The following is a 14,060-nucleotide window of genomic DNA, read 5'->3' on the forward strand; positions in this document are numbered from 1 at the left end:
CACTAGATACACTTGATAGTATAGGCGTCATGCGTTTTATTTTTTAAATTTTCGATAAAAATGCGATACACAATACATAATGTGGTGAAGAGATTGGAGTAAGTCGCTTCCTTTCCCCTTTCCTTCGATTTCTTGTATAAGCCGTTCATCTGGCATGCGAGCGAGCGATGTAAAATGTAATCTTGCTCGTCACCGGCATGTGTATCTGTGAATTCAAGATATAATAATATGATAAGATATAATATGGAACCTTGACAGTATTTTTCTGAAGCTGGTCTTTAATATTATTGGTGCTGTTATATGCATTTTCTTTAATGAGTCGATACGTCTAGGCATTTTCCCAGATGCACTGAAAACTGCCAGAGTAATGCCAGTGTTTAAGAAAGGCTGTAAAAAGCTAATTTCTAACTACCGACCAATATCTGTTTTGCCAAATCTTGCCACGGTTTTTGAGAAACTGATTGACTGCAGACTTAAGAACTTTTTTGAATTGAATGCAGTACTGTCTCCGACCCAGCATGGATTCAGATCCAACCACAACACCAACCATGCAATACTATCAATTGTAACGGACTATTACAAAACCATCAAGCAAAAAGAAAGTGGCTGCAGCATTTTTATCGATCTCCGCAAAGCTTTCGACACAGTTAACCACAGAATCTTAAGATACAAGCTAGAACACTATGGAATCAGGGGTATTGCAGCAACTCTACTTGAAAGCTACCTGGCAAACCGCAAACAATATGTTAAACTGGGGACATTAAGAACGACTACCAGAGATATAACTTGTGGAGTGCCACAAGGCTCAGTCCTTGGACCGACTTTTTTCCTCATTTATATTAACGACATTGTTAATGCATCTTTATTCCGCACAACGCTATTTGCTGATGATACTCACCTCTTCATAACCTCCAACACTGTCGATGATTTGCATGCATCTGTGAATAGGGAACTCCCAAAAGTGTCGAGATGGCTGCAAGCAAACAAACTAAGTTTGAATGCAGATAAGACCGAGATGCTCGTTTTAAATAATGCCAGTCATAATTTCACTGTGAACATCAATCATAAACAAATCTCAATATGTGACTCAGCAAAATATCTCGGCGTCACCATTGATTCCAAATTGTCTTGGAAGCAGCATATTGAATGCACAATATCAAAATTAGCTCGGTGTGTGGGAATAATGACCCGTCTCCAATCTTTGGTTTCCAGATCAGTACTACGAACCATCTACTTCTCTCTTTTCCACTCGCATCTGCAATATGGAATCGTAGTATGGGGAAATGCATGTACAACATTTTTGTGCAGAATTCGAACCCTGCAAAACCGTGCGATACGGCTGATCTCATCTGTACCTTTACGTACCAATTTATCGCCTTACTACCGTAAGCATCGAATTTTGCGAGTTGATGAACTGTATCGCTTCGAAGTATCAAAAGTTGTTCACAAATATTTTTCCAATAGTCTCCCTCCTGTGTTTGATGACTTTTTCATACCTGCTAAACATGTCCATTCCCATTACACGAGATCTTCGTCTAAAGGAAACGTCTACTTACCCCAACCCAATAGCAACCTAACTAAGAGATCTATCGACTACTCGGGACCTATCATCTGGAATGCATTACCATCACATATCCGTGAATTGCCTTATAATAGATTCAAAAAAGCCCTACTTGATCACCTCTTGTCGTTACACTAACTGTTGCCCTACCTCGCCCAGACATTGCTTCATTGATCATTTGCTACCATTGTTTAATTTTTTTCTATTTTCCTTTCCTAACTAAACAATTTTTTACAGCCAGACTGTTCTGAGTCAAGTGTACCTGTTTGATGCTGGTGTGATCAGACTAGATGACCTTCACGGTCTTATCGATCATTCCTATCTAATACCGAATACTGTGCACGCATATTTTCTGTACCACCATCACTGCCGTTTGTTATGTATTTTGGTTCGATGAAAATAAAGACTCTCTCTCTCTCTCTCTCTCTCTAGTGGGGAGCATAGTCGGTAACTACGTGAAGCACTATGAATTCCGACAGTTTCAGGTGCAGCACTGAAGTTTCAGGTGCAACACTGATCGGTGGTGGTCATGGGGAACACTGGCCGGATTCTACACTTGACCCTATAGCTTTCCTGTGGCATTCCGTGATATTTACAGTCAAATCAAAAACGGATCCAAAGAAAGTAAATTTGAAGATGTTGCGTTCTGAGTAGTTGCCGCGTGCACAATGAGGATAGGCGAAATGTGCGTGCGCAAAATCCCCATATGTATTTCAAGTCTCTTTTTCGACTTTGAATTTGACTTTCGATATGAATAAAAATAGCGACATTTTGATTATCGAACGACCATACAAACCAAATGAAATTTATAATTGATTTCATCACAATATTATCCATTACATGAATACATTTATAATAACTCAAAAGAATTTTCCTGTACCTTTTATCCTGTACTGTCAATCTGTCTGACTAAAGGAATTATAGTAACAGATTCAAAAGTGAAATTTAGTATCTAAAAGTGAATTTTCATGAGGTAAAATTCGGACTTCGATGGATGATGGCCAACTAACATTTAGATTTGAAATATAGTCATGGGTTTTGTGCATGGGCTGTCATTGTGCATTCTATGTTTCAGTCATACCAAGCCTGAAGCTTTTACCAGCAATAGCATGTCAATTCGATGACTGCCTTCTGTTGCTCTGTATTTCATTTATTAGCAGTTCTTGAACAGGTAGGCCTATACTTCACAATTATCAGTCAAATATAGGCAGAAAGTTACACGGAATTGTTCATTGCCCAGTCATATTATGATAAATGAAGCTGCAGCCATGATATATCAATTGTAAGGGAAAGTATATTACTATAACAGGCCTAACACATACATGGTAAAGTGAACCAGTTGCAATAATTAGTTGGATGTGTTTGCTATGATACTTCAAGAAGAGAGTAGGGCAACTTTCTTAATATCACAACAGTACAGGATCCTTGGCATAGCACGGAAATTTGTCCACGGCCCTAGCTAGGAATGAAAATACTGGTAAATGTCTGAAATACTCAAAATTCAGGTTTTGGTGCTGATAATTCACGTATGTAATACACCATACATGTCGTTGATAAATATATACATTCTGTATTGGGTCTCTATTTCAACAGCATCAGGAAGGCACTCTATGTAAGAAAATGGCCATAAGGAAGACGGCAGGGCTTTAGGTAGTTTCAAAAATATTTACGTGATATAATATTTGAAATTTGACCATTGGTAATTAGCTGAGCTCTACTTGTTATTGTCCAAGACTTGTATGGAATTATAGTCTTGAGCATTAGCATTGTTCAGACTTCTATAGTGTTGGCAGTGCATCTATATATCATCTGTAAATATGTTCTGTGACTCCTGTATGGAATCGGTGTCCTGTGCTGACACTGTTGTTTTCTTTTTATATTAATTTTTATTCAATTATACCAGGCGAAACGTACCGAGATTCCAGTAGGGCTGTGACTCAACTCCACAGGAGTTTTCCAAACTTGGAGAGCAACCCAAAATCCAAGTTTTATGCAAGTCGAACAAATCAAAACGTGCTTTCTTACTACTATCGTGTAACAGTTTCATGTATAAAGTAAACAAGGTCATTGATTGAGTGTAATTTTTGTCACATAATTGTTCGGAACCTCCAAGAGCCTGTCTATTTGTAATGAAGTTTCAATGTCACATACCCATCAAACCGTGACGCTGTCCAATGATTTTGTTGACCTAGCATTAAACTGCAATATAAGCTCTCATGTGAAAGGTGAAGGTGGTATGTCATCAGGGCTTTTATGAGATTATGATCCTGTTTGCGCGATCCCACAGTAGCCTATGACAAGCCAACCAACAGATAATCTGTAATGTGACTTCGATATCAGTGCTTTAACCTCACCAGGTCTGACGCCAATTCTCTCTGGTTTGAATATTTGTTACATATAGGCTACAAACTGCTGCTTTCTCAAGATTGGCAACCAAATGTCAGGCAAATATGGGTATGGTATAAAACCGCATTGCATAAGGAAGGGTGGTCACCCTCTCTTCATCATCAGATCATATATTCATCACAACTCGTCTCCGCCAACCACTTAGTGGCTAGCGACCGATGCCAAAGACTTGAAAATATACAGATACACAGGATAACTGTTGCAAAGATTGTGTGAAGGTAGCATTAACTGTAACATTTGAGGAAAATTTTAGGTAACTTGAAAGATCCATCAGATTTGGCATTTACGAATCCTGTACTTGAATCAGCGTTGTCGCCCAACCCAAGGTTACACCCTCACTGTCTCTTGAGGCGACACCCATGCTTCGGGAACCACTGTCCTGGTCGGTTACAAACATTTATTTGGACCTGCATACAATTATGCTAGATTGCCTGTTCTCACCGCAAACTTACTCTCCTATCTGAGTTTGTTAGATTTGACATAATTGCAAATGCAGGAGGAGAGTAACGTCTGTAGTGGGGCATACCGGTAGCTAAAGTTCCCGGTTATGTTTACAAATGTTATATTATATATACTTCTCATGCTGGTCAACTTTGATCATGACTGCGAGTAGAATTGTAACGTTTATTAGGTGGGCAGTGGGCACGTAATGTTGTTTGAATTAGGGGCCCGGCAACCTGTTTTTACTCTGTGGACTGGTTTGAAAATGAATTCTTTTAGTTAAACAGATTTCAAAAAACACATTCATTCAACATTTAAAATGGGGCGCCTCCTAATCACACATTCCATAACGAGCCAGTGTTGTTTCTTGCACTCACGTCATCAGTGAATCATCATGCAAAAGTATACAAATTTTATGTAGACCACGGAGGATGCTTACCACTGCTCTAGTTGAGCATCAAATTCATCAAGCTCTCTTTCAATTATGAGGTCTTCGCACCAGTTAACTGTCATGTTTTTGATACATTTACTTATAATAGCTGATCAGTTCTACGGTTTTGGCGTACGAATGCAGGTTTTGTTTTCTTGCAGTCTTCAACAAACTGGTAGTATTCTACAGATTACTGTGTGTCGGTTGTAAGATTTTTCTAGGAGGATGTGTGTCAAATTTATGCGTGAAATTGTCATGACTGCATTGCATCATAACCCATGCATAAGGACAATAGAATCTAATTTAAAAATTGCAGCGCTGCCAGTAGTTTTCCAGGAACTCAGTTACCATACCACAATAATAATGCTGAATTGGGAAAAATTTAAGGAGTACAAGCAATATTTGAAGGAAGGGTTCAGTGAGATGTTAACGGTCCCTGACATCAAAGACCCTCAAAAGGGGTAAGTGACTTTTCATACGATTTTAATGCGAGTGATAACAATGGATTTGTCTTTAGGGTACAACCTTACCGAAGTTGTAGAGATTGCGAACTTATTACGGCTGGCTTTTCATTCTCTCTGTGTGGCTACTTCTACTACTTGACAAGAATGGGTAGGATCCAGCCTCAGATTGGATTGATTCTTGGCATCGGTAAATTTATATTTCATATATAGATATAAATTGTTGTTCAAAGGTTATTAGAATGGTACAGCTACGAATTATTGACCATGCATTTCCAAGCATACTCTCCCTATTGTTGCCAATATTGCTGCCATAAGTCGAGTAGCCAGGCTTCTCATTGCATAGTTAGGGGTGGGGATCCCCTACAACTAAACTTTACATTATATTACTTCACGTGATCTGCATGATGTCACATTGTGTGACTAAACCTTTCCGGGTGAAAACATCAGATATACTTATCAGTCTGGTAAGGAACACTGACGCTGTTGATAGCCATATGCACAAGCATATTCAATTGCAATTTATTGCACTGTTTTAGTATCTAACCCAGTTGTTGGCAATCAAATTGCAAATTGAATATCACCACACTCGGGGTTGCAGTCGTTCGTCGAATTGAATATCTTCTGAATACAACCAAACATGAGGTTGCAATCTTGACTGAGGCATCCTGAAAAGAAGTATAATCTGATATAAATTAAACAAGGAGTTGCTATGACCTAGCTTTCAACGTGTTCCAAATCAACACAGCATGATTCACGAACCCCTGCTGTGCTAAAATTCACTAATAGGGAAACAGGCAGGAGTAATTGGTTTCCTGTATTGTTGAAATGTTACATCTAGTACTCAAGTGTTCAAATCAAAAGCATCAAAGTCTCTACATTGGTGGTCATCCTCAGATATTCAATGATCACTTTTGTTACTATGCAACTACGTGGATATATTTAAAGTTGCATAGTACGAAAATGACAGCGAATACCGAGCTACCTTCTGAAGTGTCCTAATTTGTATTAAACAGCTACATACATTCCGAAATATTGAGTCAACAAATTCTGTAGTACAAACATTAAATTACTGTTACGCCAGGATATCTCACCTAGTCATACTACAACTACTAAATATATGATACACGATTCCCCTGTACTTACATACATACAGAGTACATCGTCAAACTCTCACAGGAAATAGCCTATTTGTAATTGAATGCTTCTGGGAGCCACAGCACAGCGCGTTCACCGAGGAAGCCCATAGAAATGATTTCGCTATACTGACACCACAATGACTGCATCGCCAATTGAGGGAAGGGCGCGTAACGTTCTCTTCAAGTGGCACTACTCCCATGGGAAGCTACTTTCCACTTTATTGAGCTATAGAGTTGCCATGCGCAACTTACTAAATACGCTAGCGTTTCACTCTGAAACTATGTTCAAGTGGCAAGAAGAGGCGTACTCTTGAAAAAGGTCTGATAGTCGTTGGATACGGCTCACCAGACACACACAAAAAATAACAAGTGAATAAAACCAACAGTCAAAATTATCACAGTAGTCCAGCAATTACAACCATTGTTTGGTTGAAAAAACTAAGGGAGGTAGCTTTCGAGTGGGCTACTGCTCGACAATGACAATACAACACTATTACAACACAGCACAGATATTCGGATCCTCACTGATATTAGGATCTTAACTTTTACTTTCACTCCCATCTAGTCATTGAAACAATAATTTTGTAATGGATAAGATGATGAATCACTCTCAAGACAGTGATCCACCCTCTGAATCATGATCAGCGCTTTCAAGTACTGTCTATATTATATCTATTATTTCAATGTTGTGAACACATCACACAATCAGTAAATAAACAATGTTTTGCAGGAACTACATTATGTGGCATAGCTGCTTTGACCAACCAACGTCCATATAACAAAGTTAGAGGTGAGGTAACAAACTTATTAGCTCGGATTTTCAATAAGCAACTGCACAGTGCAGACAGTAATTGCCTTGCTCTATTCAACTTGTGACTAAAGTCAACAGATAACCACCAGGAATTAGTTGATAATAACCAGACGTTTTTTCCATTCCAGACATCTCCATATCTGACGTATTTACAGACAGCCGCACTCCTACAGTAGATCCTACCACCAACGATTCTAAATGAAGAAACATTGCCAGGAGACACAAGTATTCTGGATACCCCTATAACGCAGCTTGCGCGGCCTACGGAGGCAGCTGGCATGCATCAGAGTTGCGGCATTTTTTCTGTTTCACGTTTTGTCTGAATAATTCATGACACGGAACAACTTTATATCACCTGTAAGGGATATATTGCGTACGAAAACAAGGGAGAGAATAAATAATGGGATTGAAAAATTGTGTTTCTTCAGCTCGATTGAGATGGGAGCGGGTTTTTAACAAGTTCAACATTTACGCAACAAAATCTATCCTTACCAAAGTGCTTTATGTGCGTTAAGGCGGACATCTTCGCTGAATGATAAGGTTGCTGTGCGTCGCATAAACACGGTCGGTTAAGACACAGCGTGTGGTCATTTGAGATCACCTTTGGACATGCCAAGGCTCTGTTCAAGGAAAATTTTCATTCAGACTCAAAAACGCGAATATCAATCAGAATAACTTACAGGCATTTTCCAGGGACGAAGTATGATGTTCCTCACACTGCCAAGCAAAATGTTACAGATACCAATAAAACTTACAGGTATCACTGGAAATGAAATGTCTGCTCCGATCACAATATATTCACTTTTCCACATTTTAATCTGAATTTGCACACTTCAGAAATATAACTGGAAGAAAACCTTCACCACATTCGAAGTTACAGTGTGTTATCTCAACTCAAAATTGAGTATACCACATCAACCACAATCGTAAATTAATATCAGTACCAAGAGAGTTGAATATACACCCAGTCACAAATGCATGCATAATACAAGGACATTGATTCGTGGATTTGCGCAAGCTTAAGGATGAAATTTGAAAAAATTCATCTTCCATCCGATGGAAGTCAGTAGGCTTGATCATTGATGCGCAATTATTTCAGGCTTTGGGTCTGAAAAAATTAAAGCTTATCATCTGAATCAAGCCCCAGTATACTTGCATTGAACCGAAAGGATCTCTACTAGTTGCTGGTAGGTATTTCAATACGAATTTATTATTCAAAAACTTGTGCCAAGACAGTTGTTCATGTGATACCTGTGTGTCAACGGTAGAATCTTCGGTCTGCATGAGACACCGATTCCATATTGATTAAAAACCGTGTACCGAAATTGCCATAGAATTTCAGTACAAGATTTAGACAATATTCATCGAACCAAAGACAAGCATCACCAGTTTGAACTTGATGCAGGCTTAGGAAAAAACCAAGCAGGATTCGTACACTCGATTTGACTATTTCCGGATTTCATACAATACGAAATATTACACAAAGCTTGCTTCAAGCAAAATGAACACCATTAGAATTAAACAAATGAAGTAAATTGAGAAAATCATCCATGTCCATCGTTCGAGCTCGCTTGTCACTTAACCCATTATTATCTAATATATCATCAACAAATGTTTTCATACAAAAGTCATCCGGTATGCTATTATTATTGATGGAAGAATGGATTCGGTAGTTTTTCTCTAGCATTTCAACCACGGAATTGTTTTTGAACGCAGCTCCCAGCGTTTTGTTTTTACGCAAGAAAGCAATTCTGACGAGACCGTCCCACTCGGTGAAATTAATTGCGGGCGGTGGATTTTTTGGTTCGATTCGAACAACACTCGACTCCACCTTGGGGGGTGGTTTGAAATTATTTTTACCGACTTTCATGAGCAGGTCAACACGAGCAAGCAATTGGGTGTTTACAGATAACCGACAATAGAGCTTATCTCCGGGTTTGGCAACAAGTCTGTGAGCAAATTCTCTTTGAAACATCAACACCGCACACCTGAAGAACGGACGGTGTAGCAAAAGTTTGAACACAATGGGGGAAGAAATTTGGTATGGTAGATTTGCAACACAAATGTCAAAGAAGGGTAACGGATCAACTTTCAGTACATCTCCAACGATGAGATTGAGTTTTCTTTGTAAATGTGTCCCTTGCACCCGCTTTTGTAGCTCAGCAGCTAGTCTTGGATCGATTTCACAAGCAACTACCTTTTTCACAGTCTCCAGCATCCGCACTGTCATGTTCCCAGTCCCAGGTCCTACTTCAAGAACGGTGTCAGTAGCGCGCAGCGCAGCTTTCTCTATCATAGTCTTGACAACCAGCGGATTCTTCAGTATATGCTGTCCCACTTGCGTGTTGAATGTAACACCTTGCCTCGCCCTTGCGGCGTGCTCCCGCGATTTCTTTTCCGCCTTGACTTTCGGCATTTTTTATATCGCAAAAAGATGTGACCGCGTGCAAACGCACTGATGTAATGCTATCAATTGTTTCTAGCGCTGATAAACTACCGTATGTTAGCTGGGCCTAATCTGACAATAATATCATAGCTGTTGATTCCATGCTTTCACTGTCAGTGAAGCGGTGACCTACATCGTTATCGTACATTGTATTATACGCGGGTGTCGCACCACACGAGATACGATGAAGCGACCCCCTTGCATTCAAAATCAGTACACAAAATGACACGTAGCTGAAACCGGCTTAGTTAGCTTGTCTGGTTTAATGCTCCATATATAGACGAATATTCATTATCAAAATACGGTCCCCGCACGTGCCAGCGGCGATAGTATTTCGCAATACAGGAAATTGCGTAACGCCTTGACTGCGTTCCCGCCCAGAGGGACAACTGGCGTTGGTGACGTCATACACTGGCGCGACGACGCCTCGAGCTCGTCGGGTCCGCTTCGTTTTCGTTCCGCGCGAATAAAGAATTTGAGAAAAACGCAAGAGTGTTTATATTTCTGACAACGCTGTGCAAGAAATTGACAGGTTCATGTGTCAGTGGTGTCAAGTTCACTTTTGGCCTCTGTCTTGTCAAATTTTACCACATGAGCCTGTGCAATGCAGCGTGAATATTTACAAGACCTACACTGGACCTCGTCATCATTATTTTATATCAGTCAATCTAAAGTTTTGATGGTCACGAAATCAGTATCCGTAGTAAGATGGTTTTGGCCTGGGTCACTGGGTGGCTCCGCCCACGTTTTGATGACTCTGCTATAAAAATATATATTGACTCGCCGCCCGTCTATCCATGCTTGTAAATCGCATTTGCCGAATTTCAATTTTGTTATTGATGATTTCCACAGTTGACAAATAATCTCCGCCCCGTCGCTCAAATGTCATTCAGATTAACCATTATCTACGACCTGGGCAATGGGCATATTGGGTTGTTGTGATTAATCCACTATTACAATACGTTTCGGTTCTGTCCTATAATAGTGTCCTATGGTGTCGACACAGCCAAATCTCACGCCTCAGTGAAATTGTATCACGTCACAATGTCCATTTGGCTACAGGCAATTTGACGGTCAGTTTTGACCGGCTTGCCGAGCTTGCCAACAATTAATGCTGTCTGGCGAAACGAGAGAGTTAGTCTCTCGTTACTCTCTCGTTTCGCCAGACAGCATTGTTGCGTCCCAATGCCAATCTCCATAACAATGAAAGATTCGAGGCTGATTGTGGGGGTTCCAGGACCGCGAGCGGAATAAAATTTATATTTTCGTAATCAGTGCAGAGACACCTTCCGATTGATACCCGTTACACCAAATTTAATGCTCGGCAAGTCGGTCAAAAATGACCGTCAAATTGCCTGTAGCCAATATGGAAATTGTGGCGTGTGATACAATTTCACTGAGCCGTAAGATTTGCCTGTGTCGACACCGTGTGTCCTATCATTTCATTGTCCCGATCCGTAAATAACACCATGTAAAAAAATTTTGCTAAAATTGGCCAAATTTTTTTATGTATAGTGTTTTAGTATTTTAAACTAATTATCAAAATACCCAAATTTTTCCTGAAGTGTCCCAAATTTTGAAGAAATGTCAATTTCTCTAATTTTCTATTTTACTCATAATTGCTCCGTTAGTTAGAGACGTAAGAAAACGCTAATGAAACGGATAATATGAACAAATATAGCTAACTCATACTCATGCATCATACAACATTGCGACACTCTAAAAATCGGCAGTGTGTAAAGGCCGAGTTATCAAAAGATACGACATAGGCCTGAATCACCTGAAATCGGTGCCATTACAGAACAAATTCCACAGCAGACTTCAGTCGTAATAATTTGTGAAACAGTTCGGTGTCACCGATGTTGCGCATCCAGTTGTTCGCGCGCGTGTTAGTGAATATAGTGAATAGTTGATATTGAAGTGAGATCGAGGAATTGCTAATTAACCACTGGACTCGCAGGCAAGCTTATGCGCATAACGCGCAAATTCGTCAACACGATGAAGCTTGTCCTATCCATGTATTATGAGCATTTACGAATGTACTTAACCGTAATAAATTGATGCTACCTTGCTATTTTGAAACAATTTCAAACCCCTTTCTTTTTATTCAACCGAATCCCATTTTTTCATCTGCAGGCAACCCCATGTAAAAATAAAAGTCGGCGCCTATGGTATGGTTGCAATGTAACACGATAGGACGACCACGAGCAGTCCATCAATCTAGCCTCGGCTTACTGATATTGCATTGTGAAGAATACAGTCACAAACTTAATTCCTTCATTCTGAATTTTGTAAACATACATCGGCGTTCAAGTTCAAGTTTATTCATAGAATTCCATCACTTCAAAACATTACAAGTCTGCAATACAATGAATGATAGGAAGATGCCGAAACGACCAGGAGTAGTCTTAAGATCATAGATACCCAAACCTGGGCCTAGGCGATCGATGTAAAGAGGAGGCATAGTACACTGAATGAAAGTAAAAGATGATAATATAAAGTGGCAAGCGATAAAATCAGGCGGCAATAAGTGACGGAAGGCGAGATCGATATATGTCAGCTGGTCGTGGTCCGGTAAATGGTGAGGGCTGACTAGTATTCATTTAGCAGAAATTGCTTGTATTTCGACTTGAATGTGTACAATGTAGCCTATACATGCTCGACGACTGTCGGATAGCCGGCGAGACTGTTCCTCTTATCATTCGATATAGTTCCATACATCAGGTCCGGCATATTTGATGGAGCGATGATCTTTTTTGTCAACCATGTACTGATAGTTGGACGACGTGAACGCACGTGTGTCGTATTTATGCACTTTTGATACCGAGGTAAAGAACTCATTGAAGTTTTTGGGGCAGTGGTCGCAGTGGAACTGATAGATAAACTTTGCAATTTCTAGTTTCCGCATATCTTTTATGTTTAGGACACCAAATTTTTTGAGCAGTGATTTGTTGGACAGGACACACATCCTGGTCTTTTTGGGGCCCTGGCTATAATACGGAGGTCTAATGTTGTAGATCCTGTAGCGGCTTCAGCGCAGTTTTACTTTTACAGCCCCCCAACTAATGATGCCATATATTGTAACTTCGACAGGAAAAATGATTTAAAGAGTATCAGAAGGACTCAGACTGGCATGTAGTTTCTAAGGCTATAGAACAGACCACAGTTTCGTGATAATTGTTTTTCTTGCGACTGAATGTGACTCTTCCAGAGATATGTTCGAGTCTAGTAAAACCCCAAGGTATTTTGCATTTTCCGAGTTGAAAATAGATTGACCAGCGATTGTAACGGTTAATTTTTTTTCCGGAGTTTAAGGCCAATACCTGAGATTTCGTGGCGTGACCAAAGATACTTCCAGACTTTCGTATATTTGTTCTACTTGTCCGGAGTTGCCAATATCATTGGTAGTGCAATCGACGATTTCAGCGCGATAAGTATTTCATTTGCTAATTGGATCACCTTCGTTTTGAGCGGGCTGTCTCGCTGAAGTAGACTGATTTCTAGCTAATCAGAATCAGTATCAGTTTAGTAATATTTTCATCATTTCAAAACACCACAAAACTGCGATACAATGAATAGATAGGAAGGTGTCGAAACGACTTAGTGAAGTAGAGAAGAGGCATGCACACTGAATGAAAAGTAAAGCAGAAATATAAAAAGCAAGCGACAAAATGAGGGGGCATATGACGGAAGGTGAGATCGATGTTAGGTAGCGGTCAGGTAATCTTGAAGGCTAGTTTTATTCAGAGTCGGGATTTTGTTCATTGAATATCAAGTTCTTCATCCAAACGATACCATCCGTCTCAAGATGAAATCGCATGATAAAAACTTGACTTTTCCTTTAGGCAGGCATGGAACACGATGTTTGGTCACGGCCAAAGTCACCCAACTATAGTTGAGTGACTTTGGTCACGGTGAAATTATGAAAAATATTTTATATAATATTTGAAATTTCAAATTCTATAAACCTCAATTCTACTGGTTGGAAATGAGCAAATTTCGGTTTGCATCATTTTTTAGTCAACTCAACAGTATTTTCGGTATTCAGTTCGGCTTGTCTTTTTGTATTATCTTATACTTTTCATTGTGCATTGCGCATGCATCCAATTTATATCGCCTAGGTCCGGGTGGGTGTCTGATTTCAAAGACCATTCCAAGTCGCTTCGACACCACCCTCCTATATTTTCGCTGTATCGCAGTCCTGTCATGATGAAAATGATGAATATTCATAATAAACTCAACTGAGAAAGAAAATAAGGAAACAATTTTTTTTATTGTGCAACACTACTGTACTCCCATCAGTTTTCGAGGAGCCTTTTATTCACTGTTGTTTTTATCATTTGCAACAAGGGTCGGTTAGTTCGT

General features: G+C 39.7%; 2 protein-coding genes and 1 long non-coding RNA gene across 3 annotated transcripts in view; 1 reads left to right on the top strand and 2 right to left on the bottom strand.

Annotated features, from left to right (window-relative positions):
• Positions 1–672: 672 nt before the first annotated feature.
• Positions 673–1,991, bottom strand: LOC145455680 (uncharacterized). Its single transcript, XR_013920396.1, has 2 exons — positions 1,189–1,991; positions 673–1,018 (listed from the first exon to the last, which is right to left on the bottom strand). It is a non-coding gene; the product is annotated as an uncharacterized LOC145455680 (long non-coding RNA).
• A 3,163-nt stretch (positions 1,992–5,154) lies between these two features.
• Positions 5,155–7,663, top strand: LOC145455693 (uncharacterized). The gene is made up of 4 exons (XM_080333674.1): positions 5,155–5,299; positions 5,356–5,489; positions 7,169–7,228; positions 7,378–7,663. The coding sequence occupies exons 1-4, from the start codon at positions 5,202–5,204 to the stop codon at positions 7,449–7,451; spliced, it is 366 nt and encodes a 121-aa protein (XP_080189800.1). The 5' UTR covers positions 5,155–5,201; the 3' UTR covers positions 7,452–7,663.
• A 349-nt stretch (positions 7,664–8,012) lies between these two features.
• Positions 8,013–14,060, bottom strand: part of LOC145455688 (putative dimethyladenosine transferase) — a 72,315-nt gene continuing 66,267 nt past the window's right edge. Inside the window, exon 2 of the mRNA XM_080333670.1 lies at positions 8,013–9,762. Within this exon, the coding sequence (XP_080189796.1) occupies positions 8,742–9,665 (924 nt within the window). The 5' untranslated portion in view covers positions 9,666–9,762 and the 3' untranslated portion in view covers positions 8,013–8,741. The remainder of the gene's footprint in view (positions 9,763–14,060) is intronic.

This window comes from Botryllus schlosseri, chromosome 14 (genome assembly GCF_051294905.1).
Source record: "Botryllus schlosseri isolate E-star chromosome 14, Bs_hap1, whole genome shotgun sequence".
In the NCBI taxonomy this organism is placed as follows: domain Eukaryota; kingdom Metazoa; phylum Chordata; class Ascidiacea; order Stolidobranchia; family Styelidae; genus Botryllus; species Botryllus schlosseri.